Source organism: Passer domesticus, chromosome 9, assembly GCF_036417665.1.
Source record: "Passer domesticus isolate bPasDom1 chromosome 9, bPasDom1.hap1, whole genome shotgun sequence".
Lineage (NCBI taxonomy): Eukaryota > Metazoa > Chordata > Aves > Passeriformes > Passeridae > Passer > Passer domesticus.
The window spans coordinates 31293790-31316786 of record NC_087482.1 but is presented as its reverse complement, the minus strand read 5'-3'; the positions used below and the strand labels follow the sequence as shown (position 1 = coordinate 31316786).

General features: G+C 42.6%; 1 protein-coding gene across 1 annotated transcript in view; it reads right to left on the bottom strand.

Annotated features, from left to right (window-relative positions):
* Positions 1 to 22904, bottom strand: part of STIMATE (STIM activating enhancer) — a 34606-nt gene extending 11702 nt beyond the window's left edge. The window contains exons 1-4 of the mRNA XM_064432398.1: positions 22652 to 22904; positions 5494 to 5542; positions 3628 to 3723; positions 1436 to 1557 (exon numbers count right to left, since the gene is read on the bottom strand). Coding sequence (XP_064288468.1) covers positions 1436 to 1557; positions 3628 to 3723; positions 5494 to 5542; positions 22652 to 22820 — 436 coding nt within the window. The 5' untranslated portion in view covers positions 22821 to 22904. The remainder of the gene's footprint in view (positions 1 to 1435; positions 1558 to 3627; positions 3724 to 5493; positions 5543 to 22651) is intronic.
* Positions 22905 to 22997: the final 93 nt, after the last annotated feature.

Here is a 22997-nt window from a genome sequence, read left to right as displayed (position 1 = left end):
AAATGGGGCTCTGAGGCAAGACTCTCACCTCTTTCCTTGACCCTTTGCCTTCCCTGGGCATTGGTGCTTACCTAATCCCTTAGAGACACAAGCCTGGGACAAATCTGGAGGAACTATTTACTTTTTTTACATCTAGTGAATTTTTGATGGTTTAGCTCTCTTGGTCAATTCCCTGAAGAGCCAGATATGCACCAGTCCAAGGAAAAGAGTGGAAATACTGGACTGTGGCATGTGGGTTAAAAGCAGACAAGCAGTGTTGTGGCAGTGCTGATTTAAACAGCTTAAGTGGCCATAAACTGTACCCTAAAAGATACACATTAAATCTCTATAAATCTAACATGCCCTAATAGCACAGGCAGTTATTTCTAAGTTGCTTATCATAACTAAACCTCTGACATTATAGCAAATAGCAGTTAATGTTATTTGATTGCAAACTTCTCAAGCTTTTAAAGTGCTCCAATTTCACAAGGCCTTCACTTATTCTTAGTTCTGTCAGCTACTTTGGATCATAAAAACCAAAGAAATCTACAAAATCAAAATCCTACCAGTAATAATTATAAAACTGCTGTGAAAGCTCCTAATTTCTTAGGCAAACATTTTTAACTTTCTTAAAACTTTCCCCCCACCAAACCATAGGGGTTGTTGTTTTTTTCTCTGATGAAGAGCCACAGCTCTCTTATAAGGCAACATCTCCTCCCATTTCTGTCTCAAGGAGCTGCAAATGGGATTTCTAGCATGTACACAAAACTTTCATTTTCAGCAATCTGACAGTAACAGGCGGAACAAAATTAAATGCTGCTGTTAAGAATGTGAGTGATTTTCAACTGCAGCTGCAAATCCACAACTTCTGCACATCAGTGGACTTCTAAGAAACAGAAGATAAACTCTGCAACTTCACCTGGAAGTGATTTCACAGTCTGTCCCTCACACATTTTTCACCAGTGATACAGGCCCTACATGCACAAGCTCCAGTGATCATTCCTTGAGGAGCAGCACAGGCCATCCTGCCATGCCCTTCTCTGAAGGGATGTGGCTGCCTAAAGAGGGCTGGCAGAACTCTTGGTCTGTATCTTCAGACAGTGGCAAGTGGTTCAGAGTGAAAGCTTTAGCAGGAAATGACCTTCCAGCAATCATTGTTTTAGAAGTGTTTCAGAGTAAATTTATCATGCTGGTATTTTTTCCATGAGATTATAATATCATAATTTGTTGAATCACTCCTTAAAAAAAAATAATCAAGCAGTCATTCCAATGCTCAGAGACTTGTTGAGCTTTTAAGATACAAGATGAATACTGAGATATAGAACTTAAAAGAACCTTCATGACAAGCAAAATATTAAAATGACTGTACAACGATTTTAGGATGAATTAACCACGTGCTGAAATACTGTGGGATTCTATCCAGAGGATCACCTCAGCTCCAGAACAGAACATTTACCATATTCCCCAAAGCGAAGGGACTCCCACTGCTGCCACTCCACGATGCTGCTGACAGCACGGATCCCGATGTAGATCAGCAGCATTCCTAAGGTGGCATCCAGCAAGAAGTTGATAAGGTACCTGAAAGGGAAAACAGACAAAAACCCAATGAGTCAGGGTCCATTTTCTACAGGTTCAGGGTATTTAAACACCATGATCGATAAAAGATCTGTGAGTATGTTGAGAAGCCAGAGTATTGAGAACAATCATTTACCCACTTGTGTAATTACACTGACTGCCCACAATTTAAATCATTCTAGCAGCCTCAATATTTTTTTTCTGTCCTCAAAGATCCCCAAACTTTCTAAAAATAGTTATTTTCTAAAAACTGTTCACCAAATCTGAGTTGGAATTACGGCTGCATTAGTCAAACATTAAATCAAGGCTGAGTGTCTGCAGGGGAACATCGGCAATGCCGGTTCTGCACGAGTCGCGCGAGGCCACAAGAGGCTGCTGTAAGCCCGCGGCAGGAGCAGGAGCAGCAGGGAAATCCAGGGATGCCAGCAGCTATTCCACAGCCAGAGAGGGCTCCCGGCCCCCAGGGATGCCCGGGATTCCCCAGCACAGCCCGGGATGTGTCCTTACCCTGCCCACAGCACCTGCTGTGCTGCTGCCAGGCAGGTCTGGACCCACTTTCAAACTCAGAGATATTTTTCCTATGATAGATTTTGGTTAATACCACATGATATTTTTTTCTGCTATTAAGAACCCCGCACCCTTGTCTGAGAAATTATCCAGCTCCACATTGTAATTTCAGTTATCCTGAGAGCACTGAATAATCTCACTCTCTTACTTGTTTTATGTAATGTTACACTTAGATTAAAAGTGGGATTTGAAAATAAAAATATGTAGATACAGAAGAGAATGCACATGTCAGTAAACCCTTTATTTTGCCTAACAAAATGCTTTGTGTTATTTTTAATAAACAAAGTTATTTTTAATTTAAAATACACTATTGTGCCTTAGCTTTATACGCTGACAATTTCTGACATGCTTTTGTTGCCTCACTTGAATACATACCTTGAGTTATAAAAATTGAATGAAAGTAATTTGCACCTGCCAGTTTTTAAACCTATCAGGAAATTCTTAAATCCATAAGCAAGGAAAATCCTACAATAATGCCTGGCATTGTTGAAACTGTCATAATGATAATTCAAATTGTACAGTTAATGTGCTAAAATAAATGCATTTTGCCTAACAGAATGCTTTGTGGTGTGAAGAGAAAAGCAGTGTTCTTGCACATTTCTCCCATGTAGGAGCACAGAAGGAACCAAGGAGGAACCAGGAATAAAAACTGGCTTGTACAGCAACACAAGCATGTTCCTTGAGCTGTGTCTCTCCTTTGTTTACCCAAAAACAACAAGTGAGCAGATGCCATGGAAAGGAACTGGATTGGTTCTAAAAGGCAAATTACTGGGCTTTTAAAAGTAATTTCACAGCTTTCATTACCAGCAATGTGTAAGCCACTTTGAGCATGAGCCTTATCAAGAACAAACCCAAACAATTACCATTTGCTTCAGGAGCTCCTGTAAAGAGCCTGTCGGGGTCTTAGTCATGAAATCTTCAGGTTTAATACACTACAGAGAAATGCTTATCTATTTAGTCACACTGCTCCAAGCATGACATTGCAGAATTAATTTCTGTACTGCCTGGCTACCAAGCAAGATTTCCCATTTTTAACAAAATGAAAATAATACTGCAGCAGCCAATGTATGTTTTAGAAGCAAATACAAACACAAATGATTTTTGCTAAATAACCCTGAGAGCAAACACACTTTATATTACAACCTTGCTCTACTACAGTGAACACAAGTGGAGATTCATTTCCTTTGGTCCCAGCACCTTCAGTAAACAAACCTGAACTGCAATGTGCATCCCAAGTCCCCATTCATTCACTGGAAAGGGACAAATAGCAAGGCTTTGCCTTCAAGTTTAAAATAGCTACACACAGTCCAGACTCCTGCCAGCCATGAACATAAAGAGAAGAATCCTGATCCTTGATTAACTAAGTTTAAACCACAGGTTTCTTGAGGTGACTGATTTTCACCATGAAAACTGTCTTCTCAGCTTTATCTTGCCTTACTATCCACATATACCAGCCCAGCCACAGAACTTCCATAAAGGCTATTTATTCCAAAATTAGACACTCACAGTGAACAGGGGTCTTCTTCTGTAAGGTCTGATAAATAGACATTTGCGAAGTGGATGAACAACATCCCTATGGCTTGCTTGGAAGTGTCTAAAAACCTAGGTAAAGTAAAAACAGGTTTTAGGACACACAAAATTGTTTACAACACAGCCAGACATTGCAAATTTATGTTAATTAAAACTCCATCTCTATTACTATTTTTTTTTCTCCACATGAGAACACCAGAATGACAAAAGTATCATAGTATTTAGTTCTTATTTAACAATGCTCCATTTTAAATTCTGCCCCTATTTTTTCTAACAATAACCCAGATCATATTAACTTGAAACCTACCACTGTAAATGTAAAGTCTACGGATATCCTCTTGGTATCATATGCATTATCCAAGAGCTAATCCTGACTAACTCTAGCTAAGTCTTTAATAACCTCCTGGAAACAATGAGTATCCCAGCCCTGGATAGGTATTTTGGACCTTTTATGTTTATACATTTTTAGCAAGCCTATGGCATAGACAAAAAAAATCCTCATCATGTGTCTGTGGGCGAACAACTTAACAGTGACTAATGAGTCCTTTATCTATGGTATTTCATTTAAAAGCCAGCATATTTTTCACCTGGAAGCATGAAGTGGTTTCACTGAGTTTTATCTACAGTGCAGAGCTTGGAACACACTGCAAAAGAATTCCAACCTTGACAATATTATCTCCAAAGCAGATGATAAAGTCAGAGAGAAAGGAGTTTGTTACTCAAAGGGAAAATATAAACCCCCACTTAGATAGTGATTCAGTAATGACTCCAGCTCTTACATCCAACTTTCAGTGGATGTTTCATTAAATGTAAAACATAAGAATCATAATAAGTATTCTGCAGGCAAGAGAGTATTCTTTGTATTATTTACAAAAACAACCATTTTGCCTGTTGTTTGTATGTCTAAAAAGATCTAAACACCCCAACAGATCCAAATGACATTTTATGCCTGAATTCATCTACCCTCCCTGATAACTGTCTTGAACTTCAATCTCTTCATTCACTGCATGACACAGAGAGCTGAGTGTTGGAGATGAGGCAGGAAGCCAGTGAGTTACATATCTAATCAGTACACTCTGCTATAAATAACAATACTTGACTCCCAGAACAAGATTCTTTGCTTAAAAATTAAGGGCTATCAGTGCACTTGTCAGGATTTCAGGCTGAGGTAGACTGCAGTACACAAAGATTTTGTACTTCTTTTTTCAATAAAATAAAGGTCAGTGTTAGTTTTGAGAAGCAGCATTGTATGAGTGGAATTTAAACCACTGAAGTCTTGAATAAGTGGAATGGCAGCCTAACACACACCAGTCTCAAAATTGGTACAGCTTATGCTGGCATTGCTTCAATCCAGGAACTTTTAAAGAGTAGTAAACACAAACACACTTTTTATACCTTGTATTTTTTATGGTTGATGTACTTGTATTTTTTATCATCCTGCTCTCTATTTTATACATAGCAGGATTCCAAGAAAACATGGAATTTTATCTGAGCCCAGCTGAGATCTTCCTCTAAGCTTAAGCAAGTTTGTGGATGTTCAGATGCATCTAAGGGCAACTCTAAGTTTGTGTCTTTAGGAAGAAGCACAAATTGAAGCTTTATGCCTAAATGCACATCTCTACAGATTCCTGGAAGTGTTCAGTAAGAAATTACTACCCAGGAAACACACAGGAGGTAGCCTGACGTATGTATTTTGGTAGCTTTTTTGGTTCCTCACTGACAGTTACCAATATCTTGTCATCACTTTTCTTTATTTTAATCATGATACACTAACATCATCCCTTCAATTTCTACAACATGCAAGAAGAAAAGAAGTTAAGAATGAAGCATGCAGAAACTTACCATATCCTCCAGGGACGTCTTTCATGCTTTGGCTCTCTGAAGCGTTTTACTAGGGAGAAAAAAAAAAACATAACTGAAGACAATCAGCAGCTTCCAAAGCAACAAAAATATAGAAAAGTGAAAGCTAATAGTCTTGCAGGAATGTTACACCCTTAGATGAAATGGATCTTTCACTACTGCACTTCACCATATCTAACTCCAAGGATCCATTTTCAAAGAAAGTCCCTTCTGTCACCTCTCAGCTCCTAGAGCTCCATTCTCTGACTGCCAATATCCCTCACATGAAACAATAATCCACATCTGACCACCACTCCATTGGCCTGAGCTTTTATGACTGCCCACCCAGAAACTTTAATTTCCAACAATAAAGCAGGTATTAGAAAGAGCTGTTTCTTGTCCTCACTGGAGACCCAAACCCAAACTGGAAAGTATTCTCATAACTTGGGGCAGTCCATAACATCAGAATGAAATCAAGTGAATCAGTAGTAGGATAAATACATTCTATGACAATGTGTCTCTTATTTTGTTGGCAAACTGAATTACAGAAGGAAAGAAGGACAGATTTTTTTTTAGTCAGATAATCACTTCACAGAAAGGCAGGCAATTGTTAATGTACTGGAAACAAAAAAAAAGAAATGAGTATTAAAATAATGACAGCTATACACAAAGACAAGAAAGTAGATAAGTTTGTCTGTTGCAGTTTACTACACAAACTGTTTGGGCATCTGATAGAAAGCTCCTCCCATACCCTGCCCAGCTACTTCCAACCCACCCCAGGTCCATCTGGAAGGATCTAGATGACTCCTGAAGAACAAGTGTGGCAAAACAGAGGGACAGGGGCACAAAAGCAGTTGCTGATGTGCAAACAGTGGCTGGCCCATATATTTGCTCTGTCTGGTCTGAAGTTTGTCCCATCTTCTTAGGAAATTCCATTTCTAACTCCTTCTGGGCAAGAAAACCCTTTTTTTCCTGCTGGGAACACACACTCAGCCCAGCCACAGGTCAGAGCTGGGGCAGCCTCACCTCTGTCAGATCTGGCCTCATATCCTAACACAGATTCATTCTTTGTTACAGCTGCAAGATACTAAATTCTTACACATCCCAAAGAACACAAACACAACAAGTTAATGTGAAACCTTTCCACCAAGAATGGGCTGTAGTTCCTTCTACCCAAGTTTCAGTACCACTCACCAGTTCCTTCAACATAAGTTCTTGAAAAACAATTATTTAGGCTCTTATTTCAGAAATTATCTCTTAATTAAAAAAAAAAGCCTTGATTTCCCTCCACCCCCTCAAATTGCAGAGATTCTGGTTCAAGAGGCACAAACCATAGCAGGTATAGTCAGACAAAATATCAACAGGTATTTTAACCTGCTTCTCCAGGTATTAGTGATGAATTTCAGTCTAACAGAGGATGCTCTGTGTACATCATGCTTGCCCAGGTTACAAGACTTTAAACCACATTCTGGTTTCTGAACCAGTCATAACTTTTTCACAAGTATGACAATTTCCCCCAAAGTCAACTGTTCTCATAAAACAATTAAATAAATCACCTCCAAGGTGGAGGGGCAGCACTTTCAGGGAACACCAAGCTGCCAACCTGTCACCTCACTGTCTGTCGCTGCTTCTGACAGCAGACAGAAACTGTTTCACTCCATGAGAAGCTAAAAAGTGACAAGACAAAAACACTGTACATTTACATCAAAGATAAAGCTGTAATAGCAACATTTGCCAGAAGTTTTCCCTGTGAACAGCATGACATAAATACAAAACTTCTGTTAAAAACGAGCAACACTCAGCCAAATTAACCAGTTTATTTATGACAAGTCCTCCCCAGTCACACTATGGATTACTTTAATTAGTGGCACTTTTGTGTAACAACAGGAAGCCACAAAGCATCACAAAACAAATGCAAGAAACAGAAGTTTCAACTTACTGTGGAGTTAGTGCAGGATGCTTTTCTGCAGTTTAAATGGCAAGAAATTGCTACGGTGTGCATGCTTTGGGCAGGGGTGAATTCCAAGCTCAAGCTTTTGCTGTTATTGCTATCAAGTTGTACAATGCCTCTGGATTCATTAATTTCTTTTAAAAATGCACAAAAATTCATTTTGGAAGAGGATATTACAAAGTAATTCCACTAACAGCATTTCAAATTTTATCTGTACTGAGAAACAGCCTGGATAAGGTCTGTGTTTCTCTGGCCAGTTCTAGAAACACAACATTTATTTGAGTTCACATTAAACAGGACAGCAAGATTGGAAAGCCTCTGCAGCTGTCTTTTTAGAATGTACTGACTGGCTGATCACACCACAAAAATGCATGCCCCCAAATTAAATGAGTAAAATCTTGAGGAGGTGCATGCTGATGAATATGTACCTGTACACTTGAAAGCCTTTGGCAGTGACAGTGCTGTTTGCCCAGCCCAGCTCCTTGCAGTAGTGTCTGTGAGCATCAGGTGTTTCTGACAGATGCAGACATTGCCACATGCTTCTCAACATACCCCTGATGCAGAATTTGAGCCTTCCCAGTAATTAAACTGAGCAAAAACCCAACATGCTGCAGACAACCACACTGGTAAATTCAGGGTCTCTAGTAATACATTCATTTTGGAACCAAAAGCCAGCACACGCTTCTTACACAATCTTTACTGATACTTTCTAAGCACCTATCAAATCAGGGAGGGGAAGGCAATTTTTCCCTTTGTGCTCCCCCAGCAGCAGTCAGGATTGGTGCTCCCAGCCCCAGCCCCAGCTTCTCCTGGCAGTGTCAGCACAAACTGGGGCTGGTGCGTGTGTCAGCTGACAGATGGGTCTCAATCTGCCGGCTCTCTGCGAGGACGCGGCGCTGCTCCATATGCTCCAGCTCCATATCCACCACAGTTAATATTCATTAACTAATAACGGGCACAATCTCATGCTGAATTGTAAATGAAGAAAGAAAGCGCTGCTTGTTTACACGTTCAGTGCCAGAATTTTGCAGGAAAGGAAATAAAAGCACTTCTGCCAACAAGCATGTGAGCTGCCAGATGGACAGATAATAGATAAACATATAAGACACAGTATTGCTAATGCAAAATTCAAGTTCATTGAATTGTCTTCCCACTCCATTGAAATTCTAGGAATAATTAATGCCAGAGTACTGTGGAAGGGTTTCTAACACTTACTTTAATGAGGGAGTTTTGCAATCAGAATTTCAGAAAACTCATACGGAAAAATAACAGCACAGAGGCAAGAAACGAAATAAAACCTCTCCAAGTTGTCAATACGCAAAGCAACACTTGAAATCCAGCCTTGCTCTCTCTCCTTCATCTCCTCAATAAGTCCCACAGGAACTAGTTTGCTGATGTGAACTAACTTCAATATGGATTCAAGAACTCCAAGTTTCTGCATGGTTGCTCTTGTAGCAGCACAAACCCAGCCCATGTCACACCTTTGAAATGTTTCTATGTATCATGCACTACTGCATTTCTTAGATTCAGGTTCTGGCAGTTCTCATTAAGAATCTTTCTGACTCCAGTAAAGATCAAAGATTTCTCCAGCTCATTAATTTAAAAAAAAAAACCAAAACAACATGTTCAATGTCCTTTGCAGCTGCACAACAACACTGCTCTTCTGAGAGCTGGGAATTTCACCTGTGTTTCCAGTGCTTTTCAAAATTTTTTCCATGATGGGTCACAGACAAGCCATGTGACTGAATGTTTAATTTCATAAACTTTTTATATATTTCTGCCATCAGACCTCAGCAGAGCGACAGCTGAGCTGCCAAAGAGAAAGGAGGAAAGGTTGGTGAGGATCACATTTGCACAGCACATTCACATTTCCTCACGTGTCTGGGCAGTTTCAGCTGGGGCAGGATTGGACCCTTCACACAAGTGCACGGGCCACAGGAAACAGCTGCAAGTTGGAGCCAGGGAAATTCCAGGGTGAAAGAAGTAAAAAAATTCCAGTGAGGGCAATTAAATTCTGCAACAAGTTGCCCAAAGAACATGCAGTGATTGCAGTCTGACACATTTTGAAAATTAGCCTGGACAATGCTCCAAGCAAGGGGACATGGGCTGGCCCTGCTCTGGGCAGGAGGTGGGAGCAGGTGACATTTGGAGTCCCTTCCAAGAAAATTGGTATTTAAGTCTAGAACTCATTTTCCTGTGATCTGACGCTTAAAAAGTTTCAAGATTTGAAGGAATTATCAAAGGACTAAAGTATGGCTAGCTGAAAATCACACACAGACACACATATGTGGAGGGACAGAATCTCACACTGAGAAATCTGCTGCAGTGTGAGCTTCCCAAGTAACACGTTTGCAACCAGACAGATCCTCCACCACAGCCCTCACAGTGCAAGACTGCTGGGATCTGCAGGCTACTTTGGTATTGATTCACACGGTTTCCAGCATTCCTGACAAGGATTACAAGTTTCCTGTACAAGGCTGTTTGCTCACTGTGTGTGGGGTAACAGCTAAAGTTACCCCAAGCAGTAGCACCCAAGCTTGGAATCGGATGCAGATTTTCAGATGACCACTCTCAGAGAATGGCACTGTCTCCAGAACATTTGGTTATCAGACCATATGCCTCACAAATTTGAACCTGCACTTTCTAACCTTGTAAAAAACTTGTAAAGTCAACTACATATGCAGGCCAGATTTTTTATTTTTTAAAATTCTATTTGGGAAGACTTTGAAAAACACTGTTCTACTTGTTAGTATCAACACTTTTCCCACCACAGTGGGAACCATGTCTGTTCTGAACAAGCATATGCACACTAATAAGTCCTGAAAATTCACATGACTATGGAATGCCAACTACCAATGAATTTCATGTTACTTGTGATCTTTTTTATTAATTTGCACTTACGTCCCTTTACTATTAAAGCAAAACCTTTAAGAGGCTTCTCATTTCACTTGGTCCTTTTCCCATTATTTTCTTGGTAGCAGCACAGTGAGAATAAATAATTACATGAGATTACATAAAAGATATCCCCAAAATAGAATTTTTCTTCTTAGAATTAACTGTGCAAGAAACAACATGTCCAGTGAGAACAGCCTACCATGATGCCTTACAAAAGATATTTAGGTGTGTAAACCATGTATCACTCAAATGCCAAAAGCTTTTGTGACGCTTATATGAGCTCAGCACCTCCCCATACTCCGAGTTTAAAAAAAAAAAATAAAAGGAATTCTGTCTGCATCTGTTTTAAAAGAGGTATAAAATGTGATTGCAGAAAAACACCAAAAGAACCAGTGTTTTTGGTGTGCTGCTCATTTCTCCAGCCCCAAAATGCACTATGCTCTTGGCAATTCAATTTTTGCCCTACTGCAAATTCTTCCTTCTATTCCTATGTCCCATTAGCTACATGCTCAAATGCAGGACACCCTGAAAGCCTGCTGCTTATTTCCTGCATAAGAGCCCCAGAATTCCACATAACATTTTTGCTTAAGGACACAGACTTCTCCACACTTGAGACACCCACGAAACTAAAGCAGAAATTATATTGGACTAGAACTGATTTCCAGTGATATTGCTGCATTGGAGAAACACACCAGGAACCATGGTTCCTTCATGATGAAAAAAGTTCTGGAATAGCTCACTCAAGGGAAAATTTTGTTCTAGTCAGTATTAGGATGACATACTATGAAGTGCATGAGCTCTTTGGCTTTGCTGCCTTTTAAACGATTTTTTAAACTATTTGTTTTAAAAATTTATAAATTATTTTAAAAATAATTTAAAAAATAATAAATTTATACAAAATTAAAAATTATAAATTACCATTTAAAGGATTTTTAAAACTACTGTAAGAGAGAAAACAGCATTAACCATGCAAGTATCCAACCCCTTTCTTAATTCCACTGTGCCCTTGGCCTTAATAATTCTGTAGTGTAATTAAGAACTGGTCCATTAAAGAAGGTCACCCAGGGAGAAACTTTATAGAAAGCTGGACACAATAAAGTTTAATGACCCAGCCAGCTGGGTATTCAGGGACACACCACACTAAAGATGCAGTGCCTGGACAGCCACCAGGTACCTGCAAACCACAGATCTTATCTCAGTCTCTGTTCCACTGGAGCAGTGAATGATAATGTTGTGGTTGAGGCAGCAAAACCTTTCTGGGCCTGACTGGAACTTTTGTCAGAGCAGAGAACAAGAGGCTCTGTTTTATTGCAAAGTTAAAGACATCAGTGCCAAGCATCCATCAAGCCCAGCTATCTCATGACCTGGGCTCCTTTGTCTCAACACAGATGACATGAGATGACTGAAAACAAGGTGCCAGCACTGGATTTTATTTGGATTTTAATGGACATTACTTATCAAATGGGCAGAAGTGCTTGCTAAATGCTGGTGAAGTACAGTAACTGAAAGTTACCTGTGTAAAAGCATTTACTTCCTACCTGCTTCCACAGCCAGCTAAAAACCTACCTGTAAATTTTGTCCCTTCAAAGGTTTAGTGAGAGCTAAAACTTTATAGTCATTCTGCAGGAAATGACTATCACAAAGTAAAGCTCCCCTCACAGTGTAGGGGAGAACAAATCACTATCAGGAAAAGAACCCTAAATACTGCTGTCTGAACTCTGGAATAAATCAGATGATTCTGCTGCTTCAGGAAAGGCAGCCAAATGCATTACAGGAGGCTGGTGAGGTTTTTTTCCCAACAAGTATGCACTTTAGGCTCCAAAAATTTTTCCTAAATCCTTAGCTTGTATAGATTGGCTGTGGGAGACACAAATAAATCATATTACCTGCATACTACCCAGCCTAAGACAATTTCAGCAAGACTTGGAGCACATGACTGTGTGGCTCTGACAGATGCATTAACTTGGCTGTCAATAAAGGAAACAAATACATCTTAGCAGAGCCAGCAGCCCAGACACACCACATCAATAGCCATTGTCATGGAGCCCTTTTTCTTAAAGGTAAAGCTTACTTTTAAAACAACTAAACTAAGCAGAGGGAGAATTGCACACAACTTCTCACTTTTGATTACTAACCTATTTGCTGTCTCCCCAGAGAGAGGAGCACTTTAGAAGTCATAAAATGCATCTACAACACACCCTGTAAACAGAAGCATCCAGCCCTCAGCTCCCAAAAGCCATGGCAACACTAAAAATAAAGGGATGCAAGTAACTGCTTTAAGAACTCTAAGGTAAACAGCACAAGTAGCTTAGGAAATATTTATCCAAATAATAAAGTTAAAAGCCACGATTCAATCTTAAGAGACATGCATTTGTTATCTTTGCATTTAGCACACACAGCACTGTTGGGTCAAGGTGTGCTCTGTTTGAAAGTCATAATAAATGAGTTTCCCAGCACTTTCAGAGAGAGATGCATTTGATATTCTGTTTCTTCAACAGGTATGAGATAGTTAAAGCAAAGCAAATCTAAAATCTAAGCTTCCAGTGAAAATGCCTGTGAGATTGGCATTGGAAAGCTGATACAGATCCCTCCTGCAAACACTTTTATATTCTGAAGCAGGTATCATTAAACAAGTACCAAATGAAGAAGCAAGGTTGCTAGAAAAACAGCTGTGCCACTCCTGTCATGCTATGCAAGCACCCAGTGAAGACTGAAAAATACAGTCTGCTGTGTTCAAGTGGATTTTTTTCTCTGTTAGAAATCAGAACCATTTGGGAAACATGAATTATTTAGTACAAGACAAATAGAATCAATCCATATTAATGTGCACTAAGCAGCAATTTACGATTCACAACACCATTTTCACGTACAGCATTCACAAGATCACTCAATAATACATGAAGCTTTCTGAACATTATTAGTATGACAACAGGTATCAATGAACTTTAAGTCATTCAAGCTGCTTGTTTTAAATCAGCTCTTGGGAATGGGCAGAACTGCCAAAGCACAGCTCCAAACTCAATCACCATTCATTAAAATATTAAGCAAGGCAGAAACTGTAACAGTTTTAAAAGCAGAAAGCAAACCTGAAATGTAAGTTCAGATACAAAAAGGATGCAAAAGGAAAACTGTAAAAACTTTGTAAAAAATGAGAAAACAGCAAATATGTTAAATCAAGGAGGCCAAAGGTAGATGTAAACTGTATGTTCAGAGGCCATTTAAATTCCAAAGAGCTTTGCCTACCAGATTCAGTCTTTCTAGGCTGGAACTACCAAAGCATGGAATTGCAAGACAGACATTTCATACAACACCAACTGTTTTAAAGAGAACGAAAGATACACAACCTACTTTCATATATTCTCTTTACACATGATCAAATACCATGAAAGAAGAGTCAGAGGTCAGTTATGCAGACTTCTTTGATATAATGTATCTAACAACTAGGTATACACTTCATAAATTAAATTTATGAAATCAGGATGCAATCATGTAACGATTTCCACCTGCAAAAGGCTTCTTACTCCTTAACTACATCAAAACCTAATGCCAGCACTGAAAACATACTGCCATAACAAACTCAAGGTTTTAAGATTAGATGAAGGAGGGTGGGACTTCATCCCCCATAATTTTAGAGCTCCTGAGACTATTTCATCTTCTAACATTACAATTACCTTCCAAAGAAAGCATTTAAGCCCTATGTATATAAAATCATGTAGGCTGTTAGTCACAGCACCTGCCTCAAAGCAAGGGAGATGTGCTGGAAGATATTGAACAGCAGCTTCTCCAGTACCAGGAAGGAAGTAAAGGCAATTATTCTAAAATGGAATTAAAATTCTAGAGCATAGTATCTTCAGAAATTATTAGAGACAGACGATCTATGCTGGTAGTTGTGAATAGCTGCTTGTAATTTAAAAGTAATTTTTGTTCCTTGGAAAAATCCTGTATTTTTGAGAAACAAACAAACAAATGAAAAATAATCACAGTGAAACAAGAAAAAGCAAGCAAAGGTTGTTCCTATAAGTAAAGAACTTTCTCAAGGGACTGCCTAGACTGTTCAAGATTGCTGTGGTGAACCTTATTTGTATTTACTTCCATTGGTTCACCCTTTTCAGAGAGTCAGTGGAGCAATGGAGAAGCTCTCAAACAGAAAAGTACCCAAATAAACTTGTCACAAATGTTCACCTCCTGAGCACCCTGCAGCTCCCAGACCAGCTGCTCCCGAGCCTGCTACTGTCCCACCACCAGAGAAAACAAGGAACCGTGGCACAGTTCTCTTCTTTCAGGCAAGCCAACTTGTATTAATCACCATGAGAGGAGGAATGCTTGGTCTTAGAACCTGGGGTAGCCAAAAACATGACAGACAAAATGACCAAAACCATATCAAAACAATGTTTGCTTATTGTAAAAAAAAAAAAAAAGTGTAACATTTAGAGGAAAAAACATCATACGACCCAGAAAAAACCAAGTCTAGTAACTTCCTTGACATGACTTTCCCCTGCTGTAGCTCTGCATGTGTGTAGAATAACTCACACCTGGAACTACGAATCTGAACCTTGAACAGTGAGCTCTGAGGAATCTGAACTTTAAATCCATTTTAGCTCATTTTCATTCTCAACCTTCCTTACATATGACAACATATGTATGAGGTTATGACAGCAAATTTATATAAAATGTGTGATTCAGGGTAAGTGGCAGAAGAACAGGTCTGCATCATGACCATCACTGTGAACAGGTTTAGTTATCCCTGACTAAACCCTAAACCCTCCTGCCCACATCACACCACCTGCAAAGACAGACTCATGCAAGCTCTGAGCTTGTGCTCAGTCTGCCAGAGATTTAACAAACTGAGTTTCACAGGGAATAAATTTTGCTGAGATCAAGAAATCTTTGAGAATGCAAAGCATTTCCTACCAGCAGGCATGAGAAAGCAGACCGATTTTTCACTTCATCAACAAAATCCACACAGATAAGACCTTGTTAAATACCACTTTAAGAATGCAAACTTCATTAACCATGAAATTAATATCACCACAGAACGCAAAACTGCAGCCTGTGTGTCTGTACAAATCAGCTCCTTACAGATTTAATTATAAAACTCCAGTCAGAAGACATTCACTATGCACTTTGGAGTTAAACACCAGTCTAGCTAACAGTCCAGAAGTTCATCCTAATTAAACACAGCTTCAGAGTTCCTGGATAATTTATCATTTTAATGGTTTACAAATGTCAACATAACTTATCCTTTTTCCTAAACATTTCATAATGTGAATGACATGTGTAATTATACTTAGAACAATCTTATTATGGGGCCTACAACTACATCCAGCCATCAGCTGAGTAATAAGAAAATGTAACACTTTCTGAGCCAGCAAGACAAAGTAGGGCACCAGAGCTAATGAAAAGAGACTTAGAGATTGCAGATTATTTGTCTAAATTCGTGCCTTATTTTCCCTGTCTTAACTTTTACTGGCATGGTGTTTCAAGGATAGTTAGTGACACTAAAATATTAATGACCTGACGTGACCAGGACATGAGTACCACAATCTATGGCAACTAAGAATTGGACATCTTGAAAGCAGTTTTAATAAAAAACCAGGTTATTTCCTTCACTTAAAAAGGATCAGTTCCCAAAACTATTATTACATGCTTTTGTACAGCATTTAATTTGTCAGCAAGATGTGCCTTTTTCTGGAGAGTTCACAATGGACAGAATTTATTCCACATCGATTTTTTATATGTTAAAGAGTAATACAATATTAGCATGGCAAAAGAAAGTAATTTACTTTGCTAATTCAGCCAGGGTTGGATTTCTTTTTTCTGCTACAGCTAGTAGTGCATCTCTCCTATTTGTCTCAAACACAGCTCAGGATGTCACAGAGGCACTGGAAGGGCTGATGATTTATTTAAAACAAACAAGCAGCAGCAATGCTACATGGCTGCAAGCGATACCTCACCATCTGGGGATAAGGAAACACTGCATCATTGTAAGGCACAATTTACTTGGCCCTGACCAAAGTGACCTCACAGGGCTTTTCCAAGTCCTGCAGCTACAAGCAGACACTTAACCTACACAACAACAGCTACCGCAGCGCCCTGCGATCCCGACCGTCACTAATTGCCGTGGAATGGGCCCGAAGGAGGAAGAGAGCAACACACATTTCTGTGAACACCACCATCACCGCATCCTGCTTCCTGCCTGGCCCGCAGCCAGGCGGGATGGAGCTGCCCCAGCCCTCAGAGCCCGCCGCACCGTGGCACGGGGTGAGCTCCCTCCGCCCGCGGCCCCGGCGCTGTCCGGGCACGGGGAGCTCTGACCCGGCCGGGGCTGCCCGCGGCCCCGGAGCTGTCCCGGGCACGGGGAGCTCTGACCCGGCCGGGGCTGCCCGCGGCCCCGGCGCTGTCCGGGCACGGGGAGCTCTGACCCGGCCGGGGCTGCCCGCGGCCCCGGAGCTGTCCCGGGCACGGGGAGCTCTGACCCGGCCGGGGCTGCCCGCGGCCCCGGCGCTGTCCGGGCACGGGGAGCTCTGACCCGGCCGGGGCTGCCCGCGGCCCCGGAGCTGTCCCGGGCACGGGGAGCTCTGACCCGGCCGGGGCTGCCCGCGGCCCCGGCGCTGTCCGGGCACGGGGAGCTCTGACCCGGCCGGGGCTGCCCGCGGCCCCGGAGCTGTCCCGGGCACGGGGAGCTCTGACCCGGCCGGGGCTGCCCGCGGCCCCGGAGCTGTCCGGGCACGGGGAGCTCTGACCCGGCCGGGGCTGCCCGCGGCCCCGGAGCTGTCCCGGGCACGGGGAGCTCTGACCCGGCCGGGGCTGCCCGCGGCCCCGGAGCTGTCCAGGGTCCTGCCCCGACCCCGCCGCTCCCCGGGGAGCTTTTGGCACTTCCTCCTCTTTAAAAATGCTCTCCCGAACCTCGCCTTTCAGCACAGTTCAGCAGCACATCCCGCTATTGTTCCTTTACCGCAGAGGGATTCACCCCGCTGCTGGGGTACCCCAGAGTGCCCCTCAGACTCACCCCAAGCACACATTGCAATGACAATTCTGCATTTACCTGGCAAGCCGCTAGGAGCCTGCACTTGTGAGAGTTCTAGGAGAATGAATAAAGTGCGTTTTGCACCGTGCAAGCAGAATGCTGCTCGTATTTCCACAACTAGGAAAGCTCCATTTGTGATTTGACACTTCTGTACGAGACAACTTTTAATACCAGACACACAAAGGACCCTGCTGAGGGGTTCCTCAGGAGCTCATGTGAACATGAACTGCATCACTCAGAGCAAATACATTCACGGATGCAGTATTAGCAAGTCAGAATAATATATAATCTTTTGAAGAAATGCTTTTATTAATAAAGCCAGCATGCCACTGCCCAGCATCTCAGGAAATGCCATGCATAATAAGCTAGTTGCTGTTACTCAGAGGTCTGTATTCCACTGCGGATGTTACAGGCTATCAAATTTTCATATTTTCAAAGACTGCTCAAGAAGAAAGAAAATTGCTATAGAAAACAACTAAATCATATGAGTTAGACCTTTTGTATCCAATAGCTTATTTTATGCTTTTTTCTCAAAGGCAACTGGAATTACCTTTAATTCCTTCTCCCCAGAACATTATTCCCATAAAATTACTCCTTTGCCTTCATGTAAATATGAAATAATTTCTGTGAAAAGCACATTTTTGCTAAAGCATTTCAAATTCTACTAAATTACCTACTAAGATAGCTTATTATATGAAAAAGCATTCCTTCTCCTTGGACAGCCTTTTAAGTGGGAAAACCTTGCTGTAAAGTTCACTGGCATTACGGATGTAGGTTTTAAGGTATTTCCTTTAGGGTACTGTAAGCAAAGAGAGCATCTTACTATATATATATATACATACATATATATACGTATATATATATATAATCTTTTATTGGATTGGTTTCTTTTTGTTTCATCTGTGACTCAACAGCAAACCCACCCACTGGGTTATTCACTGCACCTGTACCCAATCATTCCACTTTTGTAAAGCCTTCTCAGGCTGAGCACGGACACAAACTGTAACAAGGCCACAAACAGGGAACAGACTCCCACACTCTGCTCTCCTTTGCAGCATATTTGTATTTTCCTCACAGACAGACACAACCCTTCTACCAGCAGAGAACCAACTGCCTCCTCTATTTCAATAATTCATCATACAACTCACATCTGATTTCTCAGCCATTCCTAAGTAGCCCAAAACAAACAGTGCCACACTCTGATAATGTACCAATCTTCTGGCAAACAAACTTAGTAAATAAACTACTTTACACAGTTTGTCAGACAGGGTAAGGGGATGGGCAGTATGTTTTCCCCCATGCCTTTCCCTGGTTTGGGTAATAAAAATGGAGTTATTTACACCTCCATCTACATGTGTGAGAATAGTGTGCTAACATCCCTCTCTTATCATGCACTACCAATGAAAGCCCAACCACAGAATGCTCAGAAGGTGTGTGTAATTACAGACAGAACACATGGTATAATACTAAAGTATTTAAAACCTGCTGTGTGGCATCAGGAGATAAACACAAATATTGCACCAAGGAACCTAAGGAGCAAAACTATCATTTTAAATCAAGACCCTGTGAAACAAAGTACAAATATGATAGCAGCAAACTTTGAAAAAAAAAAATTACCTTTGGCTTAGTGACCTGTAGCATAAACATGCATTTCTTCCATCAAGGGAAATTCATTAAGACTTCCTGTTATGAAGTGGCTTGGCTCAAGCAAACCAGAGCGAAAAACAAATCCTTATGTAAGGAAGGAGGGACAAGAACAAAACCAAGCAATACACTTAAAACCATCAGGCTAACAGGTTTGAGAGTTAGTGACCAGAGTCCAAGAGGGCTGCCAGTCCAAGCAGACTTGCCAAAATGAGGTGTTTTTTCATCAGTTGGCTCCCTTGGACAGGGAGTGAGAGCCTGAGGTCAGGAGACACCCAAGAGAAGTTATCACACCCAACTTCAGTTCAGCTTTTCCTGTACTGCAACCTCTGCAGCATCTGGGTGAAACTGTTTCACACACCTTTAGCCCCACAGCTGAGCAGTAAAATTAGTTCACAGTAATTAAACACAACACAGGTGGACTTTGATACTATTAAGCAAATTCACTACTGGTTCAGACATCAGAAAAGGACCACCCTGCACATGCTTCACATCAAGAACAGCAGGGTACAATTTGGAATCAGGAGCGGATTTGTGTGGATTTGGATTTAACTTACAACAATAAAAACCACATGCAAACTCTGACTCTTTTTAAGGGAGCTAGGGAAACTCCCATATAAATTCAGGATAGATGATCACTAGAAGCACCTTCCACAAGAAGAAGGCTAGGGGTTGTGACAGGTTATATCTGAATCTGGAAAAACCTAGAAGGAAGTAATTCATTTAAATGGTAAGGTGGGGTGAGTGGGTGAAACTGATCCTCATTCCCTGCGTGTCAGAACAGGGAGTCAGAGCTACAATGAAAAGGAAAACCCAGAAATTAATCTGAAATGAACATTCTGTCAACTCAAAGTGAGAAATTCACCATTCCTGTCACTTCTTGGTTGTGCCCATTCAGTAGTGGGATCACACAAGGTGTAGGCCCTTCCTACCAGTATCAGCTCCCACACTCTCCCTGGCAGAGAGCCACCACATTTTCCACAAACTAAAAACCTGATACTTAACACGTTTTAGCCCTTTAAATCTAAAGTTTGAATGATTTGGCAGGTCAGCTGACAGCACAGCTGTCAGGGGCATGAACAAAAAGGTGGCACACTGGAGTGTCAGATCTGAAATTATTTTGCTTTCAGTCTTTCAGTTCTTTGTAGATGAACATCCAGCAGTGAGGCACAGAAAAGGTCCTTCTTTCTTACAGCTTACGTTTAAAAATATTTTCTTTTTTCCACTGAATGTAAGCATGGTAAAATTTATCTAGAAAAGGGCACATCTGGGTCAGCCTTTGATTTAGCCACTTGCCAAAATTTCTTATTCTTTACATGTCAAATGGAATATTTTTCAAAGAAAGACAGTTTCTGTGCATAAAGAGCAATTGTGCAATGTATCTCTGGTGCCATTACTTTAATTTATTTTACTACAGAGGGTTCAGTACCATTAATCACAACTGAAGTATTAGAACATCTCCTTCTAGTGCTTCCTTCCAAAAAAAAAAATAAAAAAGACAAAAGACAAGTGACTTCCTCCTTATTAAATTTAAATACCAGACAGTTGTGGGTAAGGCAAGAGCTGGAGAAACGATAGAGCTGCACACAGAGAATTACTGCTGCTCCAAAGGGGCCTGATGCTGCCTGCAGCCACTTGTTTCTCCCTCTGTGCCAGACAGCTACAGGACCAGAGCCACTCCAGCCTAAATGCAACCAGTCCTGAGATGCAGCTCCAGCAGCTCTGCCACCCCTCCTGCCCCAGCAGCCCGGGGCTGTGTAGGTGCCCAGATGTTTGCTGGGGTCATGCTCTCCCTCCGTTCTCAGCCACAAGTTCCTGCTTTTCTGTCACATCTTACCTCTCACAAAAAGTCCTATTTGCTGAGGAAATTTTAAAGGGTTTGGAACAACACGCTAGGTGTTTTGAATATGACATAAAAAGGTGTCCTGGGGTGACTTTAGGATGCTAGTGAACAGAAACATTCAGAAAAAGCTATCAGGCAAACAGAATTTTTGCACAAAACAGCCCCTAACAGAGAGAGAGCTGCTCTTGTACCAGTGTAACAGGCTCACCAGCTTCTCCTGCTGCTCAGGGAGAGGCACAAAATACTGTGGAAGAGAATGTGGCTGGCAAAGCTGGGACAAACCAACCTGTCCTGTTTTTTAACACATGCACTTTAAGAATGATAGGTTGCTATGTTTTTGCTCTAGTCTGCTTTGGACACAGACTCCTTTCTCACCAGTGCACTGGCTGCCTTCCACTCCCTTCTGCCACAATTGCATCAACAGTCTCCTCCCAGTTCATGGTTTAACAGTACCTAACCCAAGTCAGAAAGTGCAGCCAACAACAAGGTTTTCATTTTTCTAGTCCCTACTTTTTATATTCACTTTTTCTTGTCATCACTTAGTCCAGTGTTACTTAATATGCATAGAGATACTATTTCCAGAAAAAAACCTGACATCTGACAACTAACATCTGTAGTTCTTCATTTTTTGATGCCCAATCCATAAAAATTACCTACTTGTATCCCTTAAATCTAAAGCCAACACTGTGTACTCATCACCTTACACAGAGGTACCTCTGTTTAGAAACTGCTAAAACTTCTAATTATGAGGCTGCTGTCACTGACCAAATACTACACTGCTGGTTACTGCTGCCCTTCAGCCACAGGATGCCAGCTACACACATAGCTTTTACAAGAGCAATGCAATTGTCAATAGCGACTGAGACACTGAGGCATGCAAATATAATGTGTTGGCAATGTCTGAGTTAACCATAATAGTATGACAGCAGCATGAAAAGGAATCAGTGCAATTCTAATGTAAACAGGATCTTAGTCTTCAGATCAAACTGTAAAACATGTCCCTGATGTTCTTTTTCCTCTCCCACTTTTTACAACCAGCAAGGTCACAGTCAGCTGAGTAATGACAATGGGCTTCTTTTCCACTCCTCCACCCAAAGGATACTAACTAGACCACGGGATAGAGACAAACCCACCAGAATTGTTTCACATTGTTGTGAGTCCCTCAGCACAGGGCTGGAGCCACCAGAGACCTTCCCTGCCATTTAAGCACAAGCAGAGAGCCGTGCCAGGAGCGCTGCCCATCAGCTGAGCTCTGCCAGCGGCCACACAGCTCCCGGGCAGCTCCAGCTGCCAGCAATGGCCCTCCAAGAAAGCGAGGCACGATCGAAACAAGTGTGACTGTGCTGGTGACATGACAGGGTAGGTGCACCTGCAGCAAAACTCATCAGCCAAACCCGTGACTTGTGTGCATCCCAAACCCGAGCGGCTCCGCACACACCACCTCCTCCTGCTGGCAGGATTCCAAGCAGAGCACACACCCACCCAATAAACGCTACCAGCACGGGTACGAGCACTAGGACGGCAAGTTTAAGAAAGCCAAAGGAGCTGAGCCACCGCCTCTGAGGCCTCCCCGCCCGGCCGCGCTCCAGCGCACCCGGCACCCACAAAGCGCCGCCCGCGGCTGCGCCCCCGAGGCCGCCGCGGCCCTTCCGAGCCCTCCCCGGCCGGCAGCCCGGGACAGCCGGGCCCTTCCCGGGACGGCCTCGGGCCAGCGCGGCCGCGGCACCGCTACCGAGCCCGCCCCGGCCTCGGGCCGCTCCCCGCTCCCCGCCAGGCCGGAGGCCGCGGCCCCGCCACTCACGCATGAGGGTGCTGAAGGCCACGACGCCCAGGAGCCCCTGCAGGAAGATGCCGAATCTGTCCATGAGGGCGCCGTTCTCGCAGCCGCGGTCGCCGGGCCCCGGCGCCCCGGCGGGCCGCGGGGTGCCGGCGGTGAGGCCGAGGCTGCCGTTGGGCGGCGGCGCCCCCATGGCGAGGCCCGGCCGGCGCCCTCAGCGGCGCATGGCGGCCGTGCCGGCCCCGCTGCCGCTCCGCTCCGCCCCGCCGCCTGCGCTGCCTGCCCGCCCCGCTGCCGCTCCCCGGCCCTGCCCGCCCCGCCGCGTCACCGCGCCGCCCCCGGCCCGCCCGGCCCTCAGCGCTCCGCCCGT